Source organism: Macaca nemestrina, chromosome 10 (assembly GCF_043159975.1).
Source record: "Macaca nemestrina isolate mMacNem1 chromosome 10, mMacNem.hap1, whole genome shotgun sequence".
NCBI lineage: Eukaryota > Metazoa > Chordata > Mammalia > Primates > Cercopithecidae > Macaca > Macaca nemestrina.
In genome coordinates, this window is record NC_092134.1 from 114,006,902 (window position 1) to 114,020,763 (window position 13,862).

The 13,862-nt window shown below is 40.2% G+C and overlaps 1 protein-coding gene across 2 annotated transcripts; it reads left to right on the plus strand.

Moving 5' to 3' along the window:
• Positions 1-542: 542 nt before the first annotated feature.
• LOC105492179 (parathyroid hormone like hormone) lies at positions 543-13,317 on the plus strand. Of its 2 annotated transcripts, none has more exons than XM_011759188.2 (4): positions 543-815; positions 1,322-1,444; positions 7,615-8,037; positions 12,835-13,279. In XM_011759188.2, exons 2-4 carry the CDS (start codon positions 1,344-1,346, stop codon positions 12,842-12,844), a joined length of 534 nt encoding a protein of 177 aa, XP_011757490.1. In that variant the 5' UTR covers positions 543-815; positions 1,322-1,343; the 3' UTR covers positions 12,845-13,279. The 2 variants fall into 2 exon arrangements, with proteins under 2 accessions (XP_011757490.1, XP_011757491.1); XM_011759189.2 differs by lacking the exon at positions 543-815 and adding an exon at positions 849-1,156 and having other exon boundaries at positions 12,835-13,317.
• The last annotated feature ends 545 nt before the right edge of the window (positions 13,318-13,862 follow it).

Genomic DNA, 13,862 nt, shown 5'->3' on the forward strand with positions numbered 1-13,862 from the left:
TTCTCATCCATCGCCCCGAGCTGCCAGGCGAGCTTCGGGCTCCTTAAATTCACAGGCCAACAGCCCGCGTCCTCTCCGCGCAGGCTCCCGGGCGCCCGTGGTCCCCGGCCCCGCTCCTTGGCCTCCTCCTTGTCGGTCCGCCCCTGGTGGTCTTGGCGCCCGCTAGTCCAGCCCGGCGCGCCGGGAACCGCCAGCTGCCCGGGGCCGTCCGCACGCCCTCGGGGATCTCGGCTCCGGGATCCGGCGCGCCGGCAGGAGCCGGCCGGGCCTGGAGGGAGCAAGCGGATCCGCCCACGCCCCCGGCCCGGGGATGGCGCGACAGGGCCCAAGCTCCGGGGTGGGGCTCGGTAGAGCTCCGGACAGCTCCGGGGGCGGCAGCGCGGGAGGGGGGAGCTCCGCCGCTCGCCGTTCATTCCCTGCTCGGGGCTCCCCTCCACTCGCTCGGGCGGCGCGGGGCCCGTTCGGGCCGCCCGTCGCCGCCCCCGCCCCCCGCGCGCCCGCCCGCGCCCTCGCTCGCCCCGCGCGCGTTCCTAGGGCGCCACCTCTTTGCGACTCTCTCACTTCTCCGGCAGGTTTGCCTCGGAGCGTGTGAACATTCCTCCGCTCGGCTTTCAACTCGCCTCCAACCTGCGCCGCCCGACCGGCATGTCTCCCCTCCCGTGAAGCGGGGCTGCCGCCGCCCTGCCGCTCCGGCTGCCGCTAACGACCCGCCCTCGCCGCCACCTGGCCCTCCTGATCGACGACACACGCTCTTGAAACTTGTTCTCAGGGTGTGTGGAATCAACTTTCCGGAAGCAACCAGCCCACCAGAGGAGGTAGACAGACAGCTATGTATATATATGTGGGTTTCGCTACAAGTGGCTCTGGAACCAAAGGGCCTGGTTCTCAAAGAAGCTGACTTCAGAGGGGGAAACTTTCTTCTTTTAGGAGGCGGTTAGCCCTGTTCCACGAACCCAGGAGAACTGCTGGCCAGATTAATTAGCCATTGCTATGGGAGACATGTAAACACATTACTTATCATTGATGCATATATAAAACCATTTCATTTTCGCTATTTCAGAGGAAGCGCCTCTGATTTGTTTCTTTTTTCCCTTTTTGCTCTTTCTGGCTGTGTGGTTTGGAGAAAGCACAGTTGGAGTAGCCGGTTGCTAAATAAGTAAGTGCTGAGAGGCTCCAGATAATTTTTTTTTCCTTTTCAACTTGGGAGATGCCCTTGATGTTGAAGAGGCTTTTTGAGACCGGGCTAAAAAGGGAAAGCGGAGTAGTGCGGGGAGATGAAGAGTCCAGACTGACACTCGGGTCCCTCTCCCTTCTGTTGCAGGTCCCGAGCGCGAGCGGAGACGATGCAGCGGAGACTGGTTCAGCAGTGGAGCGTCGCGGTGTTCCTGCTGAGCTACGCGGTGCCCTCCTGCGGGCGCTCGGTGGAGGGGCTCAGCCGCCGCCTGTAAGTGCCCCATCCTCCCCAAGGCGCCGGGTTGGGGAGGCCAGGGGGAGGGGCTGCCAAGCTGGGACGCTGCCGAGGGCTTGCAGCGGTCACCGATGCTCCTCGCCCGGGTTAGGGAGAGGGACCATCCCGGATACCTGCCAGGGCCTGAGTCCGGGTCCTCAAACCCGGCGGGAGGACTGGTTGATCTTCAAGGGGAGACAGGCAAGAGACAGATTTTATGTGTGTTTCCATAAGAGGGAGCGTTTCACAGAATCTCTTCTAGGGAGAGATCCTCTGCCTCTAGTGAGAAAAAAAAAAAAAAAAGGTGGTGGGTGGTTGTTACTGTCAGGACCCAGGAAGCTTCTGAAACTCCGAGGAAGCTGAGCGGTCCTGGGGACGTATGGTCTGCGCGCTTGTATACGTACTGAATGTGGGTGGCGGTTTGCGTGTGAAAAAGCAAAAGCCGTACATCTAATTTTATTATGAATGACATAATTTTAAGCATATAAAATAGGACCATATTACATAATGAAAGCATATTATATAATAAAGTAGTAACAACTTTGCAGTGGCAAGACTCCAATGTTAGTATTGATACAGTTCAGGAACGCTAGAGTGCTTGGTTCCAAAATGAATTTTAGGTGTGGAAACTTTTTTTTTCTTGGAGTTATTGCTAACAGTTCTTTAATTCGGAGTCAAATATTTGCATTGTAGACTGAAAACTTGTATTTTGGCATTCTCACTTGGTGATTCTTTTAATGATAACTTCGACTTTGAAATAATCATACATCCAAGCACACCAGAGAAATATCACTATGTCGTGTGACTGAAAACTTGGAAGAGTGATAGAGTAACATGATCTTAATAATCTGTTGGACCTAGCAGTTCACTAATGTGTGTAACACCATATTTGGGTGATCTTTAAACTGCAGACTCAGTGTTCAGAATGGGAAGATTATAAAGTTCGAGAACTGAGAAGAAGAGTTTGACTCTGGAGAAGGAATTAAGGCAAATTTTTACACTAACAATAAAAATAGCAGCATCTAATATTTACAGTCAGGTTTATGGTGCCTCCTTGTAAATTCCCGAGGATGTACAAAAAGGCAACTGTTTTATACGTGCTCGTGGTCTATTATTATTAGAGAAGAAAATCCTTAAATGAAAATACTTGAGACATGTCTGAACCTTGGCATCAAAATGAAAATCTATTATGAATCTCCTAAGGCAAATTGTATAGAACATTATACCGAAGATAAAGCTGCATTGTATTCTTCAGATCAACTTTTTACCGATGTATTTCTGAAAATTGTCTTCAGACTTTTTGCTCATTTTGAGACTTGTGTTAAATTCTATAATTTAAAATTCATATATAAATAGAAATGACTGAATTTTTTTTTTTTTTTTTTTGAGACGGAGTCTCGCTCTGTCGCCCAGGCTGGAGTGCAGTGGCCGGATCTCAGCTCACTGCAAGCTCCGCCTCCCGGGTTCGGGCCATTCTCCTGTCTCAGCCTCCTGAGTAGCTGGGACTACAGGCGCCGAGACGGGCGGATCACTAGGTCAGGAGATCGAGACCATCGTGGTTAACACGGTGAAATGACTGAATTTTTAAAAGCATACTTAAATACTATATTTATTTGGTTAAGAAATACTACCTTGGAACAGAGCCAATTTTTTCTTTAAGGTTGCTTAAGAATACCTATCTTCTCTTTTGAGAAACAGCAAATGAGCCGTGATTATGTACACAACTATGGCATAAAAATACTGCTAAGTTGTCCTAAAGGCTATTTTTAACTCTTTCTTTGTTGCACCTTACAAAACACACATCAGAAACCATTTAGCAGCCAGTGACTGTTATAGTTCTGTTTGTGGGTGAAATACAATATTGTAGTTAAACACTCACACTCAGCAGATGGTTATAAAACTACCACAAAACATTCTCATAGTTAATGGGTAATAGATCATCACATTACAGGCATGGTTTTTCATGGAGGCTGAAATCATCAGTAGATGAAGATGTTTCATCAAATTATTATAGCCAAATGGAGTTTTTAAAAACAAGTCATTATTTTTGTCTTGCTGCCAAGTAACAGTAAATTTTGTGTGCTAGACAAAACATAAGTCTGCCATCATGCTAAATCAAGCTAGTTTCTGGAAAGAAATTTTAACATATAATCAAACCATATCACTCCCCAGTTTTCACACCAAGTATTAGGGAAACTGCTTTAGAAGTATAGATTTTTTTTAACTAGATGCTAACTTTTAAGGGAGAGGAAATTACTATAACAATAAGACTTCCTAAACCATGCAAAGGAGGCAGTTACAAATTGTGAGTCTTTTGAACCTGTTAATCCCAAAGATTTTAATTAATGGAGCTGGAGCATGATCAAGTTGGATATTGGAAAGTGAGGCCTATGGATGTTCTTGTGCAGATGAACAAGGCTTTTGGCAGGTGGCTGTCTTTATGTTTAAGTTAGAGAGGGAACTCCAGCAGATTCAGAAACCTAAAACATCATTGGCTGATTTGCTTGGGAGCCAGACTGGGTCTATTCCACTTAATGAAAAGCATAACTTTCTGCTGAGTCATTTGGGTTGGAAGGACCTTCTGGTGAGTCATCTTAACTCTAACACCCTAACCCTGTCTCTTGCATGTACCACAGAACTTTTCTTCTCAAACACAGAGTCCGTCCTTAGAAGCCTAGCATCAGTACAAGCATACTGCTTCTTCCTGTGCTGGAAAGGGAATTTCCATCACTGTTTTTATGCCCTCTGTTCCTTGATAGTTCCTTAGAAATTTAAGCTTCTTCCCTAAAAACTCCCTTGAAGTGATTTAAAAAAAAAAAAAAAAGAGAAGAACTGTGTTTCAGCCGAATTTAGAGTTATCTGTGATAAGGATTTCCCCCAAATTTTGCAATTTTTTTTTTACAATAATCAAAGGAGAACATGATGCATAACATACCTGTTTTTCCATTATGGAGCTTAGGAATGTATATGTCAGGTGAACCATCATGCTATGTAATGTTTACAGACAAATTGAGTAAAAGACTATTATTGAGGCCATATTCACAACCTAAATATTTTAGAGTTACCTAAATTGAAAACCACCTTAATTTGAATTTATTACTCACTACCTCTATATATCTAGTTTGTACTGATGCCATTATATTCCCGATCCTCTAATGCAACTGCCTAGTGAGAGATTCATTCTTCACAATACTTCAATTGCAGAAGTTTTTGAAATACTAAGTAAAGTGTCTAACAACATTTCCGATTTAGCATTTAAGCAAACTTGTGTTTTCTAAAATACTAACAGTTTCCCCCAAAAGGCAGATGAACAGCTTTGTCCCTCATAAGCAATGTACTATTTTAAATTGAACAAAGTTGTACCATAGTGTAGGCTTTCTATAAAATAGAAGGATAGAATGATCACTGCATTTCCCAAGAGAACTATCCTGGGAAAATGCAGCTTGAGTTAGGAAGGCACTGTGACTCACAGTTGACAGGCTGGCCAAGATGACAAGCACATATGCCCATGAGAAGGGGCATGAGCAATGGTGGCTTAATTAGAATAGACCAACCATTAAAAGTTTTGGCCTCAAGTTAAGCTAAAATGGGCTACAATTTGTCCATTTGGAGAGCAATACAGAAGAGGAGGGCTTCTGCCAGGAACAGAGAAGAGAAATAAAAGTCCCCAAAACTGTAAATTATCAGTGGTTAAGAACTTCTTTTTAATGTGACATTTTGCTAAAAGATACTTATTAAACTGCGGTGCTTATGAAATATGTCCTATTATTTTAAAAATGTGATTAAAGGATATAAATACCTCATACCAAAGCCTCAAACTTGTAGATTCTTAAAAGTTTCCAGAATACTAACTATTGCCACGGAGTAAGTGAATGTTAATCTAGTCACATGTGGCACCTTCTAAAAGAAAGAGAGACTCCTTCATGCCTCATTTAAACCAGGCTCCTGTTACAGTTCTTTCCATTAAGTCATGTCTTTTTTGAATGAGCTACATGGCTTCAAGTCAGTCCACACACTAAAATACTAGAAGGTAGCTGACATTCTTGCTAGAAGGGCCAGAGAAATGATGACTGTATTTTCATCTCTTACTCTTTTCTTCGACTCATTCATCCAGTGATAATCCAAACTCTTGTAGTTCCTAATTTTGATGAAGAAAATGAACTTTTGGGGCAATAGGCTTGATCTTCAAGGAAACTGATAAATTTCTGTCCAATCTGCCCATTATTGTGGTGGCTTGTTACTCTATGCCCCACGCATATACCCTGTACTCTCGTTACCGTGTTCCCTAGCACAGGAACAGGCTGGGACTTCAGCTTCAGCTTCCGCTCTGACAGGAGAAAGGGTTGAGGAAATTGAAAAAGCAATCTTGGCTTTAGAATCAGAAGACCTAGTTTTTGGAGCCCTGGCTCTGCCAGTTCTCACTGTGTAGACTAGGGCAAGTCATCTAACCTCTCTGGACCGCACTTTCCCCGTGAATACAATGAATTACAATGGCAGTAATAATGCTATTCATTATTTTCCTATTTCTCTGAGGAGTTAAAGACATTGCACCAACAAAGGCAACCAAGGACCCAGACACCATTGTTTCAGGGAAGTAAGAGTACATGGGATGTAGCCCTGGGAAACACTTTCAGATGCTTTTGAGGATGGGCCAGTTTGGAGGACTATTCCAGTGGTAGAAATTGGAGTTAATGCAGAGTTGAAGCAGGCATGACATGACTGATTAATGGATGCAGTCCTTAAATATGGTTAATAATGACCCGGCGCCATGGCTCATGTCTGTAATCCCAGCACTTTGGGAGGCTGAGGTGGGCGGATCACAAGGTCAGGAGATCGAGACCATCCTAACACGGTGAAACCCCGTCTCTACTAAAAATACAAAAAAATTAACCAGGCATGGTGGCAGGCACCTGTAGTCCCAGCTACTCAGGAGGCTGAGGCAGGAGAATGGCGTGAACCCAGGAGGCAGCACTTGCAGTGAGCTAAGATCACACCACTGCACTCTAGCCTGGGCGACAGAGCGAGACTCCATCTCAAAAAAAAAAAAAAAAAAGGTAATTATATACACAAAATAATAAAAGAATACATGATGGACATTTAAGCAAGAGTCTGGGTGTTATCTAAAAGGATTGATAGAGAATTAGTTTATTCTTTTTCATGATATTTTCATTAGAGTGTCATTTAAATAGAAAAATCCTTTATATTTTTTCCTAGAGAATTTTAAGACAAAGAGAGCAAGTAGAAAAGTGAACTTCTCAACTAAGTAGTAAGGATCATACTCTCTGAAGTTCTAAATTTAAAAAAAAAGAACATGAAGCACAGAAGAAATAGAATGAGCTCATTTAAGCACACAAAGAAACCCATTTTAAGGAGACCACCCATTACTTTACAGAAAAATACATATTCTCTCTCTCTCTCTCTCTCTCTCTCTCTCTCTCTCTCTCTGACGATTGACCTTCAGATATATGTTCTTGGTAGCCAGTAGTCTAAAATGTTAAAGTTCAGTCTGTGAATCAGATGGTTTCCTAGACAGGCTTCACTGCTCACTTCTCCTTCAGCCTTTGTTTGCTTTTACTCTTATGGCTTGCTGTTCTTTGAGATTCAATATTATTATTTTCTTAATGGGGCACGTGTGTGTGTGTGAGACACACACACACACACACAGAGAGAGAGAGAGAGAGAAACAAAGAGAGAATACTCAGGTAAAAGCAGCAGCTGCCTTTTATTTCCCAGCCTGGGACTTCTAGATTTATTTTCTCAGCAGAACTCTGAAAAATGTGAAGAGATACTCTATTTCTATTAGTGGTTTCTATTTCTGATCATAACTGAATCATAATGTTTTAAATTGGGAAGGCAGTATAGAAATCACTGTCTCTGACCCCCTCCTTTTATACATTTGAAGCCCATGAGGCCCAAGAATGTTCATGATCCCACCAAGGTCACAACCTAGTGAGTGATAGAACTGGGACCGGGAGCTGGAGTCTTTCAACTGCCAGCTCTTTCCTTCCCACAGGTTACCCTTCCCTGCGCAATGAGCTTGCTACCCATCCAGCTTGTGTCTTGCCGTGGACCAACTAGAAAACTAAAGAGATCTACTCATGTCTTTGTTGTCTCTATCAACGAGTAAAATGTAACTGTTTTCTTCCCTCTACTATTTCCTTTCAAAGCAAAAGAGCTGTGTCTGAACATCAGCTCCTCCATGACAAGGGGAAGTCCATCCAAGATTTACGGCGACGATTCTTCCTTCACCATCTGATCGCAGAAATCCACACAGCTGAAATCAGAGCTACCTCGGAGGTGTCCCCTAACTCCAAGCCCTCTCCCAACACAAAGAACCACTCCGTGCGATTCGGGTCTGATGATGAGGGCAGATACCTAACTCAGGAAACCAACAAGGTGGAGACGTACAAAGAGCAGCCGCTCAAGACACCCGGGAAGAAAAAGAAAGGCAAGCCCGGGAAACGCAAGGAGCAGGAAAAGAAAAAACGGCGAACTCGCTCTGCCTGGTTAGACTCTGGAGTGACTGGGAGTGGGCTAGAAGGGGACCACCTGTCTGACACCTCCACAACGTCGCTGGAGCTCGATTCACGGTAACAGGCTTCTCTGGCCCGTAGCCTCAGCGGGGTGCTCTCAGCTGGGTTTTGGAGCCTCCCTTCTGCCTTGGCTTGTACAAACCTAGAATTTTCTCCCTTTCTGTATCTCTATCAATTGTGCAGCAACTGATAGAGAATAAGTCAGAATATTGTCTGCCTTAAAGCAGTACCCCCTACCACACACACCCCTATCCTCCAGCACCATAGAGAGGCTTTAGAGCCCATTCCACCGTCACCCAACATCAATCCTTTACCACTCTACCAAGTAATTTCATATTCAAGCTTCAGAAGCTAGTGACCATCTTCATAATTTGCTGGAGAAGTGTGTTTCTCCCCCTTACTCTCACACTTTGGCAAACTTTCTTCAGTGTTTTTCATTTCTTAGGTTCTTTCACTTCAAGGGAGAATATAGAAGCATATTATCTACAAACACTGCAGAACAGCATCATGTCATAAACGATTCTGAGCCATTCACACTTTTTATTTAATTAAATGTATTTAATTAAATCTCAAATTTATTTTAACGTAAAGAACTTAAATTATGTTTTAAACACATGCTTTAAATTTGTTTAATTAAATTTAACTCTGGTTTCTACCAGCTCATAAAAAAATAAATGGTTTCTGAATGTTTAAGTATTAACTTACAAGGATGTAGGTTTTTCTCATGTATCTCTTTGTCCATCGGCAAGATGAAATAATTTTTCTAGGGTAATGCCATAGGAAAAATAAAACTTCACATTTATGTGGCTTGTTTATCCTTAGCTCACAGATCCAGGTAATAATGACACTCCTAGAGTTTGGGATCAAGTAACTTAGGGCCAAGTCTTGGGTCTAAATTTATTGAAGTTCACAACCTAGGGCAAGTTACTCTGCCTTTCTAAGACTCACTTACATCTTCTGTGAAATGAAGATAGTAACTGTTCCAACCTCATAGAGTTTGGTGTCGACTAAATGAGATTATATGTGGATTAAATGTCTGTCATATAGTAAACACTCAATAAATTGCAACATATTATTTTGGTGTTTTTAGAACTAGTTCTGATTGTACCGTCTACCTATCTATCATCTATCTATTTATATCTATCTATCTATCTATCTGTCTATATATCTATCTATATCTACCTCTATATATCTGTCTATCTGTCTAGGGGGTATGTTTCTATGAGGCAAAAAGTGGGGCAAATATTAATCTCATTTTATAAAATAGAAAGCCAAGGCATTCCATGGCTAAAAGACCTGAGTAGTCCTTGGAATTGAAATAGGAAGCCCCAGAGCTAGATTTATCTCCCTATTTTCTGACACTTAGACCAGTGCTATGTTCGCCCTGCTTCTTCATCCATGCATTTCCATTGAATGGATTTTTTTTTTCTTTTCATTTTTCAGTACAGCACTTCTGTGGGGTTTGAAAAAAAAAAAAGGAAAACAACAGAAGAACACATCATATGCAACTAATGATCTCATTATTTAAAGCCTCCCCTGTTACTACTTTAGTCATTTCCTTTGACTCTGCTACAGACAGGATTATAGGATGATGTTTCAAAGAGGAGCTTGAACCTATTCACCATTATTTCTCTCTTTAAGCTGGCAAACCTGTCATTAAATAGCACATAAAATAACAATCATATGGGATAAGTAGTACAGCTTCAGTAATCAATGGGCAATGACACTAGAAAAATCTTTAGCACAGTGAATAACCTATCCTGCAAACATCTAATGGATCTCTAAAGGGTAACAAACCCTATAAATTCTGGTTTACTGCACATATTTAGTGTATTTGAAGATAGGATCCTAACTGTATATGTTTATAACTAATGCAAGGACCCTACTTTATTGCCAAAACCTATTTCCTATTTTTATCCGTTATATATATACATATATAAACATGTCATATATATAAAAACATATATGTCATATAGTAAACAATAAATTGCATCATATTATTTTGGTGTTTTTAGAACTAGTTCTGATTGTACCACCTACCTATCTATCATCTATCTATTTATATCTATCTATCTATCTAGGGGGGTATGTTTCTATGAGGCAAAAAGTATATATATATATGTAAGTTATAAAAACAGGTATAAATAACTTTTGATGGATTTTATTCATGTCAAATTTGCAATGTTCTTTAAGTATCTGGAAAATTGATGAAAATTAACACTCGTCAATTCTTATGGCTGGAACTACCCCTAAGTTAAAGTAGGTCTACTGAAAATTAGGCAGTGGCCTAATCAAATCCAGACCTAGGGCTGAAAGAAACGGGAAGTTTCTGCTTTTCCTTTCTCTTCCCTGTTTGTGAGGGACATTCATGGAAAGAACTATTTGGCAGCCAAATGTTGGCACTCTCCCAACATAATCCAACAGAGGTTCAGGGAAGAGTGAGGAAGTTTAGGAGTGTATTGATGAGAATGTATGGGGCCATGCAAATTTTGTAATCCAAATAAAATCTTTTCAGAATACCTATTTTAAAGTTTTATAAGTGACAAGTCTTTTATTAACATCCCCTCCTTAGTCTTTTGCATTATTACATGATGAACCAAGAGGTCTGATGAGATGGCAAGCATGCACTTGACTATAATACATACAATATTTTGAAAAATAATACAGTACCTTTTTTTTTTTTTTTTTTTTGAGACGGAGTCTTGCTTTGTTGCCCAGGCTAGAGTGCAATGGTGCACTCGGCTCACTGCAACCTCTGCCTCCTGGGTTCAAGAGATTCTCCTGCCTCTACTTCCTGAGTAGCTGGGATTGCAGGTGCCCACCACCATGCTTGGCTAATTTTTGTATTTTTAGTAGAGATGGGTTTTCACCATGTTGGCCAGGCTGGTCTTGAACTCTTGACCTCAGGTGATTCACCTGCCCCAAAGTGCTGGGATTACAGGTATGAGCCACCACACCTGGCCAATAATACAGCCTTCTTTTAGAAAAAAACTACTGAGGTAAAATTGTCTATTTTTCTCTCACATGAACCATTCAGTGGAAAATATATAGCTTTAAATTGAGGGGATTATATTTTAGAATTTTCAATGTTGCAAATGTGATATCCAGATACAGTGGGACTCATTTGTTATAAATCATATCATTTTGTCTTGGAAAATACTGATTTAGAAAAATATTAAAAGTCCATAGTAAAAAGAGCTAGGAATGTAGAATGCTGTCATATGCACACACATATAGTAAACATACACATATACTTTTAAGTCATGTTAGATGTTTTACTTGTCTATTCCAATACATGCCTTTGTTAAAGGAGAAATCAAAAGAAAGGAGAATGAGCAAACATCTGGGCAGGGCAAGACACATAGAAGATTTTTCCTTGGTCCTTTAACTTATTTCTTTTTCTTTCTTTCTTTCTGAGGAAATAGTTGTTCAAAATCCTCTTCCTTCCCTCTTTGTTTGTGTTATTCTTAATCCCAATTCACAAAATACCATTTAGTACAAACACATTTAAAAATCAGTAGAGTATGCAGATTATTGAGTTTCGAGGTCATCTTTTTGGCTTTATTCATTTCATCTATCCACATCCATTCGCCAATTAAAATTTTAATCTTAAACTCTTCTTTTCTTTGTTTGCAGTTGGGAGTGATTTTAACATTCCCACCAAAACCATTGGTGAAGAAGTCAATAACCTGACATTAAAACACTCTAAATGCTCAATTTGCTTTTTCTGTAAGTGGCACAGAAAACTCCAAAATTGTTAAAAATATACTGTTTTATAGGTCTTACATCCATATATGTCTGCCATGTAAAAACTCTGCCACAATTCTGGCTGTTAATTCAATGTCATAGCAAATCAAATTCCATTCTATAGTTGTTTTCTTGGGAACAAATACATATACCACACAAAGAGAAGAGAAAGGGAGAGAGAAAAGCAGAGAAAATTCCACTAACCCATCTTAAAATATTGTCACTACAGTATTTAGATAGATTAGAAAAGGTGTCAGCTCCAAGTAGTAGCTTTGGAATAATAAAACAGACATGGTAATAGGAAATACTGCTATTTTATACTTTTAAATTAATTTATTCTTAATTATTCCCTCATTTACAGTAGACTTTCCCAATGCTAATAGAAAATCCATTCAAAAACCAACAGAGTGAGAGACAAATGATTCTACTTTAGTTTTGGCTTTGGAAACTATTATAAAATCCAATAATAGTTTCATTCATTAGTGTTTAAAGACAGCTAAAGAAATGCCAAACATCATATCATCGACTAAGATGGATATCATTATATCATCAACTCTATTTAAACTACACATCCTTCAATTGTTACCAAAGTCCCACACTTCCACTATCCTCACCACTGCCCACTATGCTGTGAGAGATTGGCCAAATGAGCACCTGAACAAAATAAACAAGCTTTGGATTGCCTAATTCAGGTGTCACTGGAAGAATAACTCCCAAGTGAATTGTATTTGATAATGGATGGTCCAACCTAACCTCATTTCCAAGTTCTCAAATTTGTCCCTTCTCTTCCCAAACTTGCCAGCTGGCAGTCTTAGAAAATTTTTCCACAGTCTCCTTTTTTCTGACAGCATGATTGGAAATAAAGGCCCTTTTCCTTTCCGCACACATGGACTAAGTCGGGTTGAAGACCCTGCCTGTAACAGAGGTTATGGAGATCCAGGTGGATCCCGCAGGTACCTCTTGTAGGAGATATTTACAAGAAGTTCCCTGAATCTCTTTCCATTGCGATTTTGTGTTCCTTAGCTTATATCCTTTATATTTTATGTTTTCATTTGTAAAGAAAACTAACCTGTTTTCTCCTTTTCTTTCTCTTCTTTCTTTTTGCAGGAGGCATTGAAATTTTCAGCAGAGACCTTCCAAGGACATATTGCAGGATGCTGTAATAGTGAACATATGGAAAGTATTAGAAATATTTATTGTCTGTAAATACTGTAAATGCATTGGAATAAAACTGTCTCCCCCATTGCTCTATGAAACTGCACATTGGTCATTGTGAATATTTTTTTTGCCAAGGCTAATCCAATTATTGTTATCACATTTACCATAATTTATTTTGTCAATTGATGTATTTATTTTGTAAATGTATCTTGGTGCTGCTGAATTTCTATATTTTTTGTAACATAATGCACTTTAGATATACATATCAAGTATGTTGATAAATGACACAATAAAGTGTCTCTATTTTGTGGTTGATTTTAATGAATGCCTAAGTATAATTATCCAAATTGATTTTCCTCTGTGCATGTAAAAATAGCAGTATTTTAAATTTGTAAAGAATGTCTAATAAAATATAATCTAATTACATCATGACTCGAGTGAATTCTATCCTTTAAGATTTTTAATAGAAGGAACATATGTTTTTTTAAAAAGCGATTTGAATATAATCTTGAACATAATTTGTTTATGTGGGTACACATTCCAACAATTCTACATTAGCTTTTAGTTAAAAACAACTTAAAATGTATTTTGTCCAATATTTCAGTTCAAGTCAACAGCATGGCTGAACTATCTAGATGTCATTTTATAAAGTACATTCAATTTGAAGTTCAGACAGGAGTGGGCAAAAAAGAAGCAGAAAGAAATCAGGAGAAAGGATTAAAGACATTAAGTCCAGAAAGTTGGCCAGAGCTGGAAAAAAGGGAAGGAGGCCGATCAGAGACTATAAGGTCATGGGTAATTTTAACCAATGTAGAGTGTAATTTAAGGGATTTTGCTTTTACTAGTAACAACAATATTAAACATAAAAGAGCTACTTGAGAATACCGCCTATTAAGGTTCCTAACAGAAAGGAGAAAGACTCAAGTTTGGGAAATAAGTAACTGCTCAAAAAGCTCTCAAAGGTGAGCATTGCTTTC

What these genes read in the sequence shown, in the direction of transcription:
- LOC105492179 (XM_011759188.2), top strand. Translation starts at nt 1,344, where the DNA reads ATGCAGCGGAGACTGGTTCAGCAGTGGAGCGTCGCGGTGTTCCTGCTG. An exon ending in GAGGGGCTCAGCCGCCGCCT is followed by an intron (nt 1,445 to 7,614) that starts GTAAGTGCCCCA and finishes TTCCTTTCAAAG; the next exon opens with CAAAAGAGCTGTGTCTGAAC.